This window comes from Sinohyriopsis cumingii, chromosome 11 (genome assembly GCF_028554795.1).
Source record: "Sinohyriopsis cumingii isolate HCF-2022 chromosome 11, ASM2855479v2, whole genome shotgun sequence".
NCBI lineage: Eukaryota > Metazoa > Mollusca > Bivalvia > Unionida > Unionidae > Sinohyriopsis > Sinohyriopsis cumingii.
In genome coordinates this window covers 2,751,688-2,769,534 of record NC_142971.1, presented here as the reverse complement: position 1 = coordinate 2,769,534, position 17,847 = coordinate 2,751,688, and the positions used below count along the sequence as shown (strand labels likewise).

General features: G+C 33.5%; 1 protein-coding gene across 1 annotated transcript in view; it reads left to right on the top strand.

The window, feature by feature from the left end:
• LOC149787530 (copine-8-like) overlaps positions 1-16,387 on the top strand; it is a 77,068-nt gene extending 60,681 nt beyond the window's left edge. Inside the window, exons 18-20 of the mRNA XM_089973658.1 lie at positions 1,764-1,821; positions 4,073-4,146; positions 6,087-16,387. Coding sequence (XP_089829784.1) covers positions 1,764-1,821; positions 4,073-4,146; positions 6,087-6,233 — 279 coding nt within the window. The 3' untranslated portion in view covers positions 6,234-16,387. The remainder of the gene's footprint in view (positions 1-1,763; positions 1,822-4,072; positions 4,147-6,086) is intronic.
• Positions 16,388-17,847: the final 1,460 nt, after the last annotated feature.

Here is a 17,847-nt window from a genome sequence, read left to right as displayed (position 1 = left end):
TCTGTCTGTTAGGGGGCGCTCACCAGATAATATGTACTTTTGAGTGAGTGACGTATGTAAGGTGAAGTAGTTTGCATTTAAAACATGCACAATGGAGAGAATGTTGGCATACCTCTATGCTACATTAATGTAATGTGGATGATGTTTCTTTTGGATATTGTACTTTTGGAAATTTTACATGATTTAAGCATACTGCTAACAAAATGACTGCTCCCTTGTGTTAAAAAATCAGCCTGAATTAGTTTAAAGTACACTATACATAACAGCTATTAAAATAGGAGAAATGAATTTTGCCAGACTAGACAATACCAGCTTCTGAAAGTGCAATGAATGAATTACCAAATATGTAAAATGTAAAAAAAGTTATTGGCTCTTTTTTATACAATTTACCTGTGAAGTTCAGGAAGTGAAAATGACCAAGTAGAGCTAGCACTTTTTTGAAAGGTGCACATCTGAAGTAAGGCCAAGCTGTATACTCTATAACCCATAGTACACCCATCAATCATACACCAAAATAAAGGGAATTAAAGGTTCTTTGCATTATACCTAAGATATACAAGGTCTTTTTTAAATAGCCAGTATAACCAGTGAGGAAAGCCCGGGAAATTCTTTTTCTTTAAAATCCTAACCCTATGCAAAATACGAAACTGTAGAGTGCCACCTTACCAATTTTATTTCTGCACAATAACTTGAATTGTCTGCTACCTCCAGTTACCAAACTTTGTTGATGGCTTGTACTTGCGTAAGTAAAAGTGTATTGATTTTGGGCTCAAAAGCTCAAATATCTAGGTTACTGTGATTGAAAGAAGAAAAATGCACAATAACTCTAGTTCTCCACCATGTTTAGCTCCAAACTTTGTAGATAGCCTGCAGTTGTGCTAAAGAAGAGCTCTGTTGATTTTGTTTTAAGATCAAAGGTCAAGAATACTATAACTGAAAGAAGAAATAGGGTTTTTGCACAATAACTTGAATTTTCCACCATCAACAGTTACCATACTTTATGCATGATTTGTACTTGGGGTTAGGAAAAACCCAATTGATCTTGGTTTCAAAAGGTCAAAGATCAGGGTAACTGACTGAAAAAATGAAAATGTTTTTTGCACAATAACACAAGTTCCACATCACATACAGCAACCACAATTTGTGGATGGCTTGCACGTATGGTAAGGAAGAAGCCATTGATTTTGGGGTCGAAATGTAAAAAATCAAGGTCAGTGTGACTGAAAGAAGAAATATTTAAGAAAATGGTTTCTGCACAAAATTTCTGTTGTCTACATAGGATTCTGTTCAACCAGAGGCAGACATATAATGTACCATTCATGGTCCTATTGTTTTTTTTTATAGAGTTGAAAATTATATATATATATATATATATATATATTGATATAGTATGAAGTTGTTAAATATATTTAATCAATTGTATGTCTATTGGAAGCTTATTGTTTCTTAGTTTTCTATCTTGGTATCACTACCTATGTGTGCTTTAATAAAATAAGTGGACTTTCTGTAATGATGAATGGACCACACTGTCAAAGTCCACAATTGTAAACTTTTATTGCAAGGTAGACAATATTTATAACAACCTGTAAAGTTTAAGATGATTTTAAGTCTCAAAGTAGTGCTTGTCAGCGGATGTTTTATTTTTATATTTCCTTTTTATTCAATACTTCTCTGCTTACATGATCATTGGTGAGAAATAGTCAAAGACATGGCAAGGTTCATTTGAAAACCTTCTGAAAAATTATGTTTTATATTTTTTTCAGGCATCTTTTCTTCCACTGTCAATCATAATAGTTGGTGTCGGAGAAGCTGATTTTGATGGCAAGTTTTTGCTTCATATTCCTGGACTAAGTTATAATATTTTATTGTTAGTGTATTGCATATTCAGCAAACTCAAAATATTTCAGGTGTGAAATTTCAGTAATTTGCTTGTTTTCAGTATGCATTAGGTATTGTTTTCAATATGCATATGGTATTGTTTTCCATAAACATATTGTATAATTAAATGTATATTACTAATAACATGAATGAAACTTTTAAGCACACCTCACCCTCGATAACTTGTGTGCAACATTGTCCTAAAACATAAACCATACTGTAAGCAAGAGTGCAAATTACTGTGGGACAAACATAAAAATTAAGAAGGGGGATGATATCTACTCTGGATATCAAGAAAACCATTGGGGGTAACAGCATTGTTACGGCTCAGTACTTGTTTTGTAATTGCACTGGGAATAATTGTCAATAAAAACCATTTTCTAATGAAGTTTTTTGCTTTTCTGTATAAATTAAATTTATTTTCAGGATTGTTAACCACAGTATTACATGAGGTTTCCACAACCATCACATGTAGATGACAAAATTGCGTATTACATCACTGCTTTTTATTGTTGTTGATTCCCAACAAAACAAGATTCCTTTTTTTCAAAAATAGGGCGATATATTTACTAAAATATTGAAGCTGTGATTTCATTGCAGGTAATAGTGCAAGTTCTCATCCTTGTGGAAATCTCTGAGTTCGAATTCACTTAAGTTCACTACCAACTCAGGAACTATGTTTTTCACAATGAACCATATCTTTAAAACAAAGCTTTATGTTAACCAAATACTCTTTTCACTTGGTTGCCTTGCTATCTTTGATCACATTGGTGAATGAGCAGGATTATTTAAGGAAGTTAAATTCTATTCCTTTCATAAAAATAATTATAAAACAGTGTTTTATGATTGATTGATTGAAATGAGATCATCTGACACACAAATGAAACTGCTAGTGCAGGTAGGATTTACATACCTTTTAACTTTTCATGTATTCCTCCCACTTTATTTAATCTGATACAAAAGACATAATTAACATGATAATATGAATTAGCTCTGCTTTTAATTGAACGTAACAATACAAGAAATAGTTTCACAAGTAATAGATCAAAACACAGCACTTAATTTGGTTCTAGCATAAATGCTAACCAACATTACAGTAAATTGGCATTGTTCATGTTCAAATGCTAACTGACATTACAGTAAATTGGCATTGTTCATGTTCAAATGCTAACTGACATTACAGTAAATTGGCATTGTTCATGTTCAAATGCTAACTGACATTACAGTAAATTGGCATTGTTCATGTTCAGAGGGCATATTGCATTCATGATGATTACACTGGATATCAAATTAAAAGAACTTAAAATTCAAATTTTACTTGACAAAATTGATTTATTTGGTATTTATTTATTAAAATATTGCAAGCAGCAGGCATTAGTGACATTTCATTGATTGAAATGTCATTGAATATTGTTATATACAGTGTAATGAGAATGTTTTTGGAAAGAAAATTTAACATTATATATGACTCTTTAATAAAAGAGTTTAATCTCATGATGTAGATTCAAAATTTCTGAGTGCTATCCACAGTTTTTGATGATAATATGAGATATCAAGGTTTTCATTTTCCAGTTTTGATCAAGATTTTCTTTACTTTCCAAAAATAGGGTCAATTACTTTGGTATTTTCTTGTAAATAGGGTCAATTATTTTGGTAGTTTCTTGTAAATAGGGTCAATTAGTTTGGTATTTTCTTGTAAATAGGGTCAATTATTTTTTGGTATTTTCTTGTAAATAGGGTCAGTTATTTTGGTATTTTCTTGTAAATAGGGTCAATTAGTTTGGTATTGTCTTGTAAATAGGGTCAATTATTTTGGTATTTTCTTGTAAATAGGGTTAATTACTTTGGTATTTTCTTGTAAATAGGGTCAGTTATTTTGGTATTTTCTTGTTTAAAAAAGTGAAATCCTCTCCCAATCCCGCAATATATGCAGGTTTGCAAGTTATCCATTTGCATGTCGTCGAGGGAGTGGTATAGTTTGTTACTACACTAAATTCCTCAATAATTAAAAAAAACAGCTGAATGTTAAATGGGTTTACTGGTGCTGTTTGTTGTTTCATTTATTTAATTTGTTTCAGCAGGTGACAGCCAGTTAGTGAAATAAAAAATTTATGTTGAATATTTTATACATTGTTTCACTTTAATTGTTTGAGGCATATTTTATTTATTATAAGAATGTGGTTTTTTTCTTCAGCTATGAATGTTTTAGATGGAGATGATGTGAGACTGTCACATCATGGCAGGCAGGCTGTGAGAGACATTGTACAGGTGAGCACAGATACAGTCTTGTCTCATAAATCCAGCACAAAGTATTACCATGGCAATCATAAATTAAAGCCGATGTTATGTTAACAGATATAAACATCTTTTACTTTTCTCTTAATGTGCCATATAGTAATTGTTAGATGAATTCAAATTATCTTTCTTACTAGATATTTCTTAGTAAATTTTGCAATTATATATGACACTCAAGCATTCAGTAATGCTATCTATCTGAGTCCTCTACATGTATAGTGTTTGCCCATGTGAAATAGCAAGTGGGAATAGTCTGTCCTACTTAATGGCATAATCTTGCCTGTGATAATGCTATCTGTCTGAGTTCTGTACATATATAATGTTTGCCCTTGTGAAATATCAATGTGGGAATAGTCTGTCCTACTTATTGGCATAATCTTGCCTGTGATAATGCTATGACTGAATCCTCTGTTTACATGATGCTTCATCTTTGTGTAAAAATCATGTGTGATGTTTGCCGTTGTGTAAAAGTCATGTGTGATGATTTGCCTTTGTGTAAAAGCCATGTGTGAATTTTCAGCCATTGTGTAAGAACCATGTGTTATGTTTTCCATTTTGTTAAAGCTATATGGAATATTTGCTCTTGTGAAAAAGCCATGTGTGATGTTTGCTATTTTATGAAAGTCATGTGTGATGTTTTGACCCTTGAGTAAAAGCCATGTATGATGTTTGCCTTCGTGTAAAAGCCATATGGGATGTTTGCATGTGTGAAAAAGTCATGTGGGATGTTTGCCTTTGTGAAAAGCCATGTGGAATGTTTGCCATTTTGTAAAAGCCATGTGTGATGATTTGTCCTTGTGTAAAAGCCATGTATAATGTTTGCCTTTGTGTAAAAGCCATATAGGATGTTTGTCCATGTGAAAAAGCCATGTTTGATGTTTGCCTTTGTGTAAAAGCCATGTGTGATGATTTGTCCTTGTGTAAAAGCCATGTGTGATGATTTTTCCTTGTGTAAAAGCCATGTTTGATGTTTGCCTTTGTGTAAAAGCCATGTGTGTTGATTTGTCCTTGTGTAAAAGTCATGTTTGATGTTTGCCTTTGTGTAAAAGTCTTGCCTTTGACTTGAAATATTTCATTTTGGCTTGAATGAACTGTAGTTCTGTCATGATGGTTCAGTTTCCCTCATGACATCCCAGCATTTATTGCCAAGAACAAGTGAGTCAGTCCTTTGTCTTAAAACCTCCATCCTCCTTGGACACTTTGGCGTCTTTATAACCTTATTCAGGGCTCTGAAGTGATACCTAGAGCAAACTAAGCTGATTGTTCTTAGCATTCAGAGAAGAGGGAGGGGGGCAGTATTTCAGCTCAGGCCCTGTTGTTATGGATTCAGTGGGCTATTCACGCTGCTTATAAACAATATAATAAAGAAAGAAGCTTTTGACCTAAGTACCAACATGCTTTGAAAGTTGTACACACACATAAATGCACCAGGATCCAGTGTAAATCACATTAAGTTCTACTCAGAATTACAGCTATGAAATATCAACTCATATTAATTAGCTTGGCCTAAAAATTCACAATAGTGGATGCAAGGAAATTTGATTATTGACTAAACAGAATCAGGACCTTATACACAATTCTTCTTTCTTAAGTTCTGATAAGCTTTATGTATTTATGTCAAAACTGAATTGAACTTATTTAATTATATTCATAACATCAGTAGATCATCATACTATTTATCAGTCATAGAATTTGGGCTTAATTATGGTAAGGGCAAAAAATAGTCAAATATGGAGTTATATATAACTTATATATATAAAAACATTTTCAGAGTCCAGAGTGCTTTTTAAAAAAATACAGTGATGTTTTAAAGATATTAGGCTTTTGTATATTTTCATTGATATTGGTTATTCTCTGCATAGCTGTTGGGAAGGTATGATGTCTTTGAAGAGGATTAATTTTTTTCTTTTCAGTTTGTTCCCTTTCGTGATTTTACAAGTCGTTATGGGCAGAACATATCGATATGTCAGGCCGCTCTTGCTAAAGAAGTTTTGGCAGAGATACCAGATCAGTTTTTGTCTTACATGAGGATGAACGGCGTAAATCCAAAGCAGCACTGAATCGCAACTATTAAGGAAACAATACAAGATATCAGAGTATGACAGAACCTACTCAACCTTTCTGCTTGAAGAACATCTTGAGGATTAATATATTAAAATATTTTGGTTCTGATCTCACTTTTTTTAAATACAAAAATTGTAATTTCTAAAGCACTAGAATGCGAGGTCAGTTTTGTGCCTTTATTTGATGACCCATTCTCAGAAAGGACAGTAATGTACTGAAAAAGGGCACTCATTGTGCCGATTACCACTGTTCAGAGCTGTGCAATCTCTTCAGGTTTTTATTATATATTTCTTACTATTAGCTGCCTTCATATCCAAAACATAATGATGATGCATCAAACAGTATTAATTTCTGCTGGTCATTTGTCACAGTGAAATGTAGTGCCTCAGGATTTGGCAAATATGACAGCTTTATTATTTTATTCCATACCATTGACTTGTATATTGACTGCATACATGTGCCTTGCATCCTCAGTGACTGATAAATCCATGCGTAAAGAAACACTGCTTTTGCAGTTCAGGTATACTAGCCTTTAATGGCAGATACATCTATTCTGTATGTTAATTTAACAAATGATCTCATTTGTCAATAATGGGTAGTAAGAGAATACCTGACTAGTGAAAATAGAGATCAGAAATGATGTTTCTCACTGTGAAAGATGCCATATACTAAATTAATGATACTAATTACAGTGATTTCTGGAATTTATACCAAGTGATAGTTAATACAGGTGGTTGTTGTTCTTTTGCTAGTGATTCAGAATCAGAGCATTTTGGTTTTTCAGATTATGAAATTCATTTTATTGAATTAGTCCAGTCAGTCCAAAATTGAAATTCAGTATTGGCAGGAGAGCTACGGGCCACCAAGTTCACATAAAGTGCAAGTCCTGTTTTTTTCTGGATCAGTAAAACATATATCCCACCCCCCGGGGACGGCATTCCAAAAAACTTATGTAGGAGGTTGTGTTTCAAACTGTTTTGATTCTGACAGTGGAAGGTTGGTTAGGAAACTCACTTCTTTTGTGGGTTGTGTTAACAAAACGAGAAATCGCTGGTGGGGTTGTCAAAAAAAACCCAGAATATATATTTAAAATCGCATCTAACCCTTGCCTAATGGTCTAACGGGAATAAAACATTGGGTCAGAAAATGATGCTAGTACAAGTGAGTGCACGTAATTTGTACGAATTTGCGTACTTTTAAAGCAGTGAAATGCATTCAGCAAATTACGTCAGCGTCACAGATATAAAAAAATGTGCTTTACGCAGTATGCAATTTTTGTTAAACTTTTAACTTTAAAAGTTCATTTCGTGACGTAATTTGTGCTGCCGCAGCTGTCTCACAGCACCTGATATGATGTGACATCCAGATATCTGGATACTTCGGTTTGACATGATTGGCAGTTAAACTAAATTTGATTGGTTCATTGGGCCCTGGAACAAGCATTTTATGATAGTTTTAGCCTTACTTTCATCATGGAAGTTTTACAAATGCGTGTTTCGAATAAGGGCCACACAGGAAACCAAAATGGCTGAATCACAACACGGTTTGTTTTCAGATGACGTTTTCAGTCGCAAATACTGGTTGGTGATAGCTATGATGACAATGAATTTAATGTATATCGGTCTGTTGGACATTGGGAAAATGTCACTGGAAATACCAGTGTGTGATTTTGAGCCCAAAATTGATGTTGAGTGCGAGTCCGATGTATTTGTTGGATGGACAATATGCTGTGTATATTTATTCAAGATACCCATGTCTGAACAAGGATACTATGGGAATGTTGGACTTAAAACTCTAATAAGCATTATGGAAGAGAAAAATCTGGCATAAGAGGCAGCAAAGCACTGATTCAAGGGAATGAATCTTTGGCAGAGTTCATGTTAGTGAAAACTGACAGAGGTCTCGGAAATGCTTATAATCACACGTATTTGGACACCAATTTTGTTTATTTAGGTTGGCGGTAAAATTCAAAGACTTCCCAGTCCTGCTTCAATCACCTGCATAGTGGGAAAATGTGTTGATCAGTTAGCTGGGCTGATATTTACAATGACAGAATTTAGTGGCTTAAACCCCACCCCCCAGTCGTCACCATTATAAGATTACATAAAAGAACATGCCGCTATTGCTGAGCGGCAAGATCAAAGGCTTTGACTGGCAGCTGGGTGGGAAAATCTACTGATATTTACAGTGTTTGAATTCAGAGGCAGAAAGACCCAGAATGACTCAGAGATGTACATGTGGTCATTTATAACAGTACATCAAATAAACAACTTAGCATCAGTGTTGTGTTCATTTCCAAGTGTAACGAATAAGCAGTGCATGTGACCTCGGAATCATGACTTGTTGAGACTTAAAATGAGTATTTTGAAGTTCAACAGCAAACTGATGAAGATTGTAATGAGATTCAGGAGAGTGCTAAAGTTGCTAGAACTGATATTTTGGAAGGGACAGTAGCCAAGTGTAAGAAAGTGTGTGATGCCTAGATTAGTGCTTTGAATAAGACCTTCCTTGGATTGAAAAAATTCAGACTCACTCTTGTGGACACACAAGAGCTGTGTCAGTGTTATAAAGAAAGTAGAAGTTAAACTCTATGGCAACCAGTAGTTCTTATAATTCACAGTTTTCAGGGAGGGAACTGCAGCTTTTGCTGGTGGGACTCATATTTTTCCCAAAATGGGAGCCATGGACTCTTAGTTTTAAAACCCTAACGAGACCTCTGGTTCAAAACATTTCTTTTTGGAACAGAGATATTCAAGAGAGAATACCCATGGGGCCATACTGGTGAGATGTTGAAAATTGCACAACCATAAAGAACAGTAACTTGTTCAAGCTAGTTATGCATATGTGTTTCAGACAGCAGGCAATGAAAGGAGTTCACAGCACAGAATAATATTCGTACACAGCGGAGGAGGATCATATTAAATTCAGAAACAATTAACAGATTAATGCTCACAGGGAACATCAGAGAATTCCCATACAACATAATTAAGTGTGTGTTGATCTCTAGTTGGCAGAACCACAATGGCAACAAAAGAATAAAGAGACAAACATTTATATCATGCAGATGTATTACCAAATTAAGTACATGCTCTCTATGTGCAAAAATTAAATGACATTAAACATAAGAGACTGACTGATCTGTGTAAACTCAAAGCAAGATGGATAAAATTTGTCCTGTTTGTGTTCGGTTCTTCCTATGTATATTTTGATTATGGTGGTATTTTCTGCAGACCTTTTGGCACTTGGTTCCAAGCCATCATTTGGTATTTGTATTACAAATTGGATAACTAAAAAAGTCTATTATCTAGTACACTACATTTTTAAGCAGTGTCATTAACTAATGATGAAATTGATGAAAAAATACTTGATGTCATTCTGATATATGGATTCTTTACTACACTACTAATCTGTTCATCCTGATACTTTTTTTTAGTATCTCCTTTAGTCTTACTGGTACCAGTGCTTTTAATAAAATTGTAACTTTTATTTTCTTGCAATCTAAATATTTGTAATGATGTGTTATTGTCAAAAGGTAAAATGTGCTTGGTGTTGTAAAATCTAAAACTATTAATTTGCAAGGGACTAAAGTAAAACGTGGGCAGAAATTATTGGCATATTACAGTGTTGTTAGAAACAACAGAACAGTTGTACAAAATATATTTTGCAAAATTGTAGAACTAGTGCTTGTATTGTCACTACATATTCTACTTAAATAATAATATCATTATTTCTGTATATTCCTATCAGTATTTTCCCAGTGGTAGTAATTTTCTGATCTGATGTTGTTCATTTCATGCGCAACTTTTACACATCAAGAATTCTCACAGTATCATTAAAAAACAATACAATCTGCACCAAATTGAGTTGTTTGAGAACAAATTATTTTTTTAACCCAAAAATCACTGAAGCTATGAGTTCTTGCATTAAAGTCTCACATTAAATAACATTTGAAGTAGCCACGATAGTAGTTTAATTGTACTAATTTCACCTTTGGAATATCCAAATCTTGAATGTGATGGAGGAACATAGCTCCAAAATAAACACATCAATTTTAGAACCTGTTCATTGACTATGAATCAAGTATCTGAGTCCAACTGAATTGTTAGAATTTTTTTAATTCTTTTGATAACATCGTAATTAGCTATCAAATATGGAGTAAGCCTATGGTCTTTCTGCCATCCCAACCAAGACCCCACCACAACCACGTGACCATGCCCAATGACATCACAGTAATAATCGCTATACAACTAGAGATGACATCTCTTCAAGAATTTTTATTTCATTGGAGCCTTAACAGAGTGGAACAGTAAGAAAGAGTGACAGATATTTAAGTGTTAGGGAGATATTTAACAATGGCTATTCCTCCCGCCACCACTTTCTCATTGGAGAGAACACACACACACACATACAAAACTTTGAGTAAATCCTGAAATCCTGGCAGCATCCCTGCAGGGGAGATAACTTGACTATTCGATTTTATTGGTCTCTGGTTATCCCATGGTATTTCTGTTACTTGAACATTATCTTACAGTGTGTCCAGTCAGCATGGTCAAAAAAGACTTACAACCATTGAAAGTTGTTAAAGGACTCACATTACTACAGATGTGAAAGAATGAGAACCATACTATAAATCAGTGAAGATAAAATAGAGTATATATGGATTTGACTGTTCCTGATTGGTTGATAATAAAAGTAAGATTTTAGTAAAAACAATCTTTTGAGAGCTTGTCCTAGTTGTAACTGAAAAAAGTGAGGGACATTGTTTTATTAACATAATTTTTGTCCTTTTACAAACCTGAGTTTGGATGACTCATTACTGAAATCAGCAGCTGACTCTTTGTTGCAGTATTGAAAGCACACATTTCAAATTTGTATAGATCCAGAAAATGGTGCGGCTGTTATGGTTTTCTTTTCACAAAAGCTGTCATCATAGATGTGTCTATACTGATACAAATTTGATCATGAGCACTCAGAATTTTAAGTTACTGAATTTTAATATTATGGTGTTTGCACAGGTTTACAGTGGGAACTGAATTAGTACTGAGAGTCCTGAACTCTTGAGTTTTGTGCAGAAATGTGGAATCCAAGCAGAATACATCCAGAAATGTAGAGGTTTTCAATCTTGGATTTAGTCTCCCCATTGCATTTCACAGTGATATGTATATTCACAGAACATTAGTATAGTAGTAGGAAAAGTAAGTGAGAAATTCAGATACATATCATAACCAAGACAAACAGTATGGGGGGGGGACAAGATCATAAGAACAGGCTGGAATGGGAAAGTATAATAAAAACAATAATGAGTGTGCCTCTTTTTTATGTGTGCAACATTATTTTCTCAGCTCCAGTAAGAAATTTCATCAAAAGGAAGACAATAAAGGGTGTACATTTAACTTAACCAATATGAATTTAGCTACTTAAAAGATGTATCAAATCGATTTTAACCTTCTGGTCTGTTTCTGTCCATTCTGGTGATATGTCCACTGAATCAGTATAGTTGGAAAAATATTTGGCAAATTGAAAAATTGAAAAATCTTTTGCCAGATTATGATTATACACTACTTCTGCCTGACAGATGTGAATAATTTTATTTCTTGGTTTGTTGATTGTGGTTTTTTGCTCAGTTCAAATGCATCATTAAAAAACACTGATGCATTCTCATACTTTGTTACAAATATTTATTACAGATGCATATCTCCAGATATTGGTGAATATAGCTTGAATAAGTTATAACAGTTCTAGTTGGAACAATGAACATTGTTAGAGAAAATTTAAAATGTAAACTTTTCGGCAGTGTGTGATGCAGGATTGCTCAAGGCTTTTCCATCTCATATGCTCACCATGAAATATCCATTTGTACCAACTGATGATGACTTTTTGGTAACTGTCAGAAAGGCATAATTGATGATATTCAAAGGTCTACAAAAATTACTTGAGTCAAAAGTTATAAACTCATACAGCTGTGGCAAAAATGATTGACTAGTACCTTTGCTGCTGTTGCCACAGTTGATTAGTTGGTTGATTTAGTTTGGTTTGATTTGTTGGTTACTTTTATAGATTTTTTAACAATATATTAGGTGGAGGAAGAACCCCGAAAGACCACCAACCTAAATTGGTTGATCTGTGACACAAACTCACTCTGTGAGATGTGCAAGTGATGCAAAAGCAAGCACCTTAGTACACTTGGGAACATGTAGCTTCTGTTGATTTGACGTTTATCTCCAAAAGTGAAGTCATTTAGACATGAGATCTCAGGGGTTTCGGTAGATCATTATGGCCTTTACATCATTTTCAGATGAAGGGAATCTATATATGGCTGAACAAAATCCAAGTCCTTTTGAGACACCAAACACCACTGATGTAGAACCACTGACCTTCCAAAAGTAACTGGCAACATTCTCATTTACACACAGGAGGCAAGTAATCACATGACAAGCATCTTGTACCACTGCCATAGAAGCCCCTCATATCTGTATTACAATACAAGCATCTTATACCACTCTGCCATGAAAGCCCCTCAGGTCATAGGTATAAGTCTCATATGAAAGACTAGAAATGGGAGATAGAACCCATGACAACTGGATTGAAAGTGCAGAATGTTACTGCTAGGCCATCAGTGATGATGGTGATGATGCTGTTGACAATACAGTTAACTGCAATGGCATTGATTTTATGAGTACACTGGGAAAAATGATTCCTTGAATTTCATCCATTTTTAAAAATCTAACTTATGATATAAAAATGTTTGACTTGCTATATTATTTTATAACTTTATATTAGTCTTGCAACAAGGCATAAAAATAAGACATCAGTAACTGAAAAAGATGTTCTTACAAGAAATGATATAGTGTAAAAGTAGACAGAAATAATGCAACATCACTTCCCCAGGCATCAATGGTTTTTTTCTGACAAATCGTGTATTATAAGTTTACCAAAACATTTATTGAAAAAAATAATAACAATGAATCATAGAATGTGACCACACATTTAAAGCAATACAAGATTTAACTATTATTCTAATCAAAAGCAGCATGCCTGAGAACAAAGAAATATAGCAAGACAGTGATCACTTTAGTAAACACACAGTTTAGTAAGGATACAAATTCATGATATCTGTATTAGAATAGAAATATCTATTATAAAATCTGTATTCATGGATGTTAAATTAGTAGGTGTTAAGAGACTGATCAAAGACATCTACAAATAATAAGCCACCATGAAAATGTGTGATTTCACAGTATCAGAGATATACTTGGATGACAGACAAACAAACAAAAGGACAAAAGATTGATTATAATGAATGAATACAAATAAAAATATGCAGTAGATTATATGATCTATAAGAATTCAGTAGATTACCTCCAGCCAGCTGTCATTTAAATCGCTTCTGTCCCCAACCCAATATTAAAATCGCTTCTACCGCCCACTAACCCATAGCCAGAAATTATGTTAAAAAATATGCTTCTGTAGGGGGCAATGTTTTTTTATTAAAACATATCTGATGGTGGTTCATAATGTTTTTAATTGCTTCTGTTGTGGGTTGGTTGAATTTGAAAGTGCCTTCCCCCCGGGGGTATATGTTTTACTGGAACAGCCACAGAATAAAAAGAGATTTCTTTTTGAAAATTTGTCCCCTAGCATTGATTGAACGAATTGTAATGGACACTAACATTTATGCTGCAAAATGTAAGGAAGAGAAGTAATATTTTCTCTGGCAACCCACATCAGTGTCAGTCTTGGCTTTTCTGTCATATGCCTTAGCATGGTTATATATATATATATATATATATATATATATATATATATATATATATATATATATATATATATATATATATATATATATACACAGAGAGAGAGAGTGAGAGAGAAATATACACCAGACAGAACAGAAGGTGCTATCCTTGGATTCTATAGGAGAATGCTTGATAATATTAGGTAGAATTAATATTTAATACAAATGATACTATCATACAGGTTAGAGAATTTTTAATTTGTACTGTATGGAAAGTTGAGTCCCCAGGTAAATGGCGCCTATTGCCTTGCCTGCACACACCAGCCCATATTCCATCACACCAAAGCACACATTACCAAAAGATGATGCAACTTTGTCTACGTTTTATGCACTCGTGCGTAGCAGATACGCATGACGACCTAGTAATTAATTCTCATCTATCTACACAGTCATTGTGGATTCCTATGAAAGAAATCAAGATATATGGGATTATATATATATATATATATATATATATATATATATATATATATATATATATATATATATGTTTATCCTCTCCAGAAGCCCTTTCAAAAATTGTGACTAGATTGTTTTGAAAAACTGCATGTAAATGACTCTAGTCAGAATCCACCAACATGCCAACCTGGAAATTACAAGCTGTGCCACATGCATTTTTTCTGAAGTGTCCATGGCATGCTACATAATGAGAAGTCTTGAGATGATTGGATAATTGCTTTTAAAGGATGATTATCCTTTAAACAGTATTTGCCAGCCAAACCAGAAAATCTGGAATTAATGTCAGGAATTGACTTGGGTTATGCATTAGAACTAAATGACCATCAATTAAATATTTGTAAATAATGATATGTACAGATTTGGCATATACCTTTTCAAAATGTCAGATTTAAAGGTGAGTCAGTTTTTGCCATTAGGGGATGGAGTTGAAGCAATCCATTTTACTCACTGTTGGGAATGAGATCAGTGACTGTTTAATAGTTGATGATAATTTAATTTGTAGGATGGATTAAAGTGATAATAGTAATCTTGTGTGGGGCATGAGTGTATGTGAGAACATCCTAATGCATGTATTCATGATTTAAAAGTGTTGATAATGTAATAATAACAGTATATAAAGGGAATAATGGTATTCCATGCATGTATTCATGATTTAAAAGTGTTGATAATGTAATAATAACAGTATATAAAGGGAATAATGGTATTCCATACATGTATTCATGATTTAATTTAAAAGTGTTGATAATGTAATAATAACAGTATATAAAGGGAATAATGGTATTCCATGCATGGTATTCATTAAGAAACTATGTTTGACAGGTGAACCAACATGCATAGCTAACCTGTGTACAAAAGCCACTGAAGCCTTTTCTCATGGGTGGCTGCTGTAGACAGTTTTGAAAAATAACCAAACAAGGTGAACCATGTCAGTAGACTTATTGTGCCTAGTGACAGGAAATTTGCTCTGTTTTGAATTTGTCCAAAAAAAGGAACTTTGTTTTTATTATTTGAAAATGGGACAAAGTTATGTAATATGTACGAATTCCATGATTGGATCATACTCAGATTGTTCCTAAGTTATCTCTCATTTTTAAGCATGTATTTAGATACACAAGATGGTGCATAATTATTGTAATGTATCCAGAGTCATAATTAAAAGGTTTGTCATTTTTTAAAATGTAATTCAAAAATGTTTTTGATATTCAATTCAGTAAAATGAAGTAAGTTATTATTTCAAACGGAATCTTTAAATAAGTTGTAGGTAAGTATTTTTATCATTTGTTGGCATTAAAAGTTATCGTAGCATTGTGTAACATCTTCATATGGCTCAAATATCACATGATGTTATGACATTATGTGTGATGTTATGGCATTATGTGTGATGTTATGACATTATGTTTGATGTTATGACATTATGTTTGATGTTATGGGGTGATAAAACATGTAATAATAAAAACATAAGATGAGTCTGTGAAATGTGATATCAATGATATCATGTAATGAAATAGGTTTTCAGCAAGGGCCAAACAGATTTCATCATTAGTGAGAAATGTTTCATCCATAGTAATTTTATCTGTGAATTAAGTGACAGGAAGGTTTTAATGGGACTGTCAGAATTTGTTTTAGTGAGGAATGTTTACTGTAGTTGCATTTAAATTCAGGATTAACCATATCATAATGATTATTTATTTAATTTACAGGTGGGTGCTATCTGTAAACATTCCCTTCATCTGAAAAAATACAGCAAGGCAATGGTTTTGATGCTAGCTGGCTTTTAGTATTTCTGTTTTATTATCGCAAAACTCGGGGATGGTGCCAAAGTTTTGCAGAGTGTTACTGTTACCTTGCACTTTTCATGTTGTAAACTGTATCATTAATATAAAACTTTAAAGGTCAGATATGTAGGTTTCTGTTTCACTTCATTTTTAATCTCCCATAGCTGAAAGACCCATATTGTTTGGTCTTTTAAAATTGCTATTGCATAGGTTATGAATTATTTCATTTTACAATTCTGACCTTCACAAAAGTTGGTTCAAGTATTATCAGCCCCTGACACATATGCTAAAGTGATATATCACTAGAAAATAGAACTTCTTTTAGGTAGATTATGGTTTAGGTTGGATCTTTGTTGTTTGCAGTTTGACTTAACTCAAAGTATATATGGTATACAAACAAAATTAGTTATTAGCTATAACAAAGTCTTCATTTACTATTACCAGTAGCTTCTCGTGGGTCAGCGATTCTTTCTGGAGGTTTTCCCAGGTTCTTCCTCCACCATTTATACTGGCTGCCATGTATAGCCTATCTTGTGCTGAAAAATGGCGTTAAACTCTACAACAACAACAACATCATTTACTATTACCTTATATACTCACTTAAAAGTCAGGTCCACTGCAAACAACATAGATCCAGATCCACCATAGCATAAGGCACCTACAGATCAGAGTTTGTGTTGTTTGTTTTACTGATTACTCCCAAGAAATTTGCACAAACCCAGATCTGCTGATGCATTATGCAGTAGTAGATCTGGGTTTGTGCAGTTTGCAGTTGGATTTGTCTTATGAGTTGGTATATATGGTAAGCATTCCATGACAGAACAGTGCCTCAGCAATGTTGTAAACTATTATGTATTCCATTTTGCATAATTGGTGAGAAATATGTGTTTTTAATGCTGACATAAATATCTAAAATGTTACAATTATTTCGTGGAATTTCTTTGGAACTATGATTTTCATTTTAGCTCTTGGATTACGGATAGATGGAACAAATTACTTTTAAATATCTTAAATAATGTTGTTCTTATGACTGAGTGACATTCATTAGTTGTATACATGTCTCCAAATTGTACATAAAACACCTAAAATTGGGCATGTTTAAGATACATTTAGAAATTAATTGATCTGTATGGACCATGATGACGCAAGGTAAAACTATATATTATATTATAACCCATTCTAGTAACTAGATCCAGAATTGTAAAGAACTCTATAGTGCAACCCATTCTAGTAACAAGATGACATGACACACAGAAAAACTCTATAGTACAACCGATTCTAGTAACAAGATGACATGACACACAGAAAAACTCTATAGTACATCCCATTCTAGTAACAAGATGACATGACACACAGAAAAACTCTATAGTACAACCCATTCTAGTAACAAGATGACATGACACACAGAAAAACTATAGTATAGTACAACCCATTCTAGTTACAAGACGACACACAGAAAAACTATAGTACAACCCATTCTAGTAACAAGACGACACACAGAAAAACTATAGTACAACCCATTCTAGTAACATGATGACACACAGAAAAACTATAGTACAACCCATTCTAGTAACAAGATGA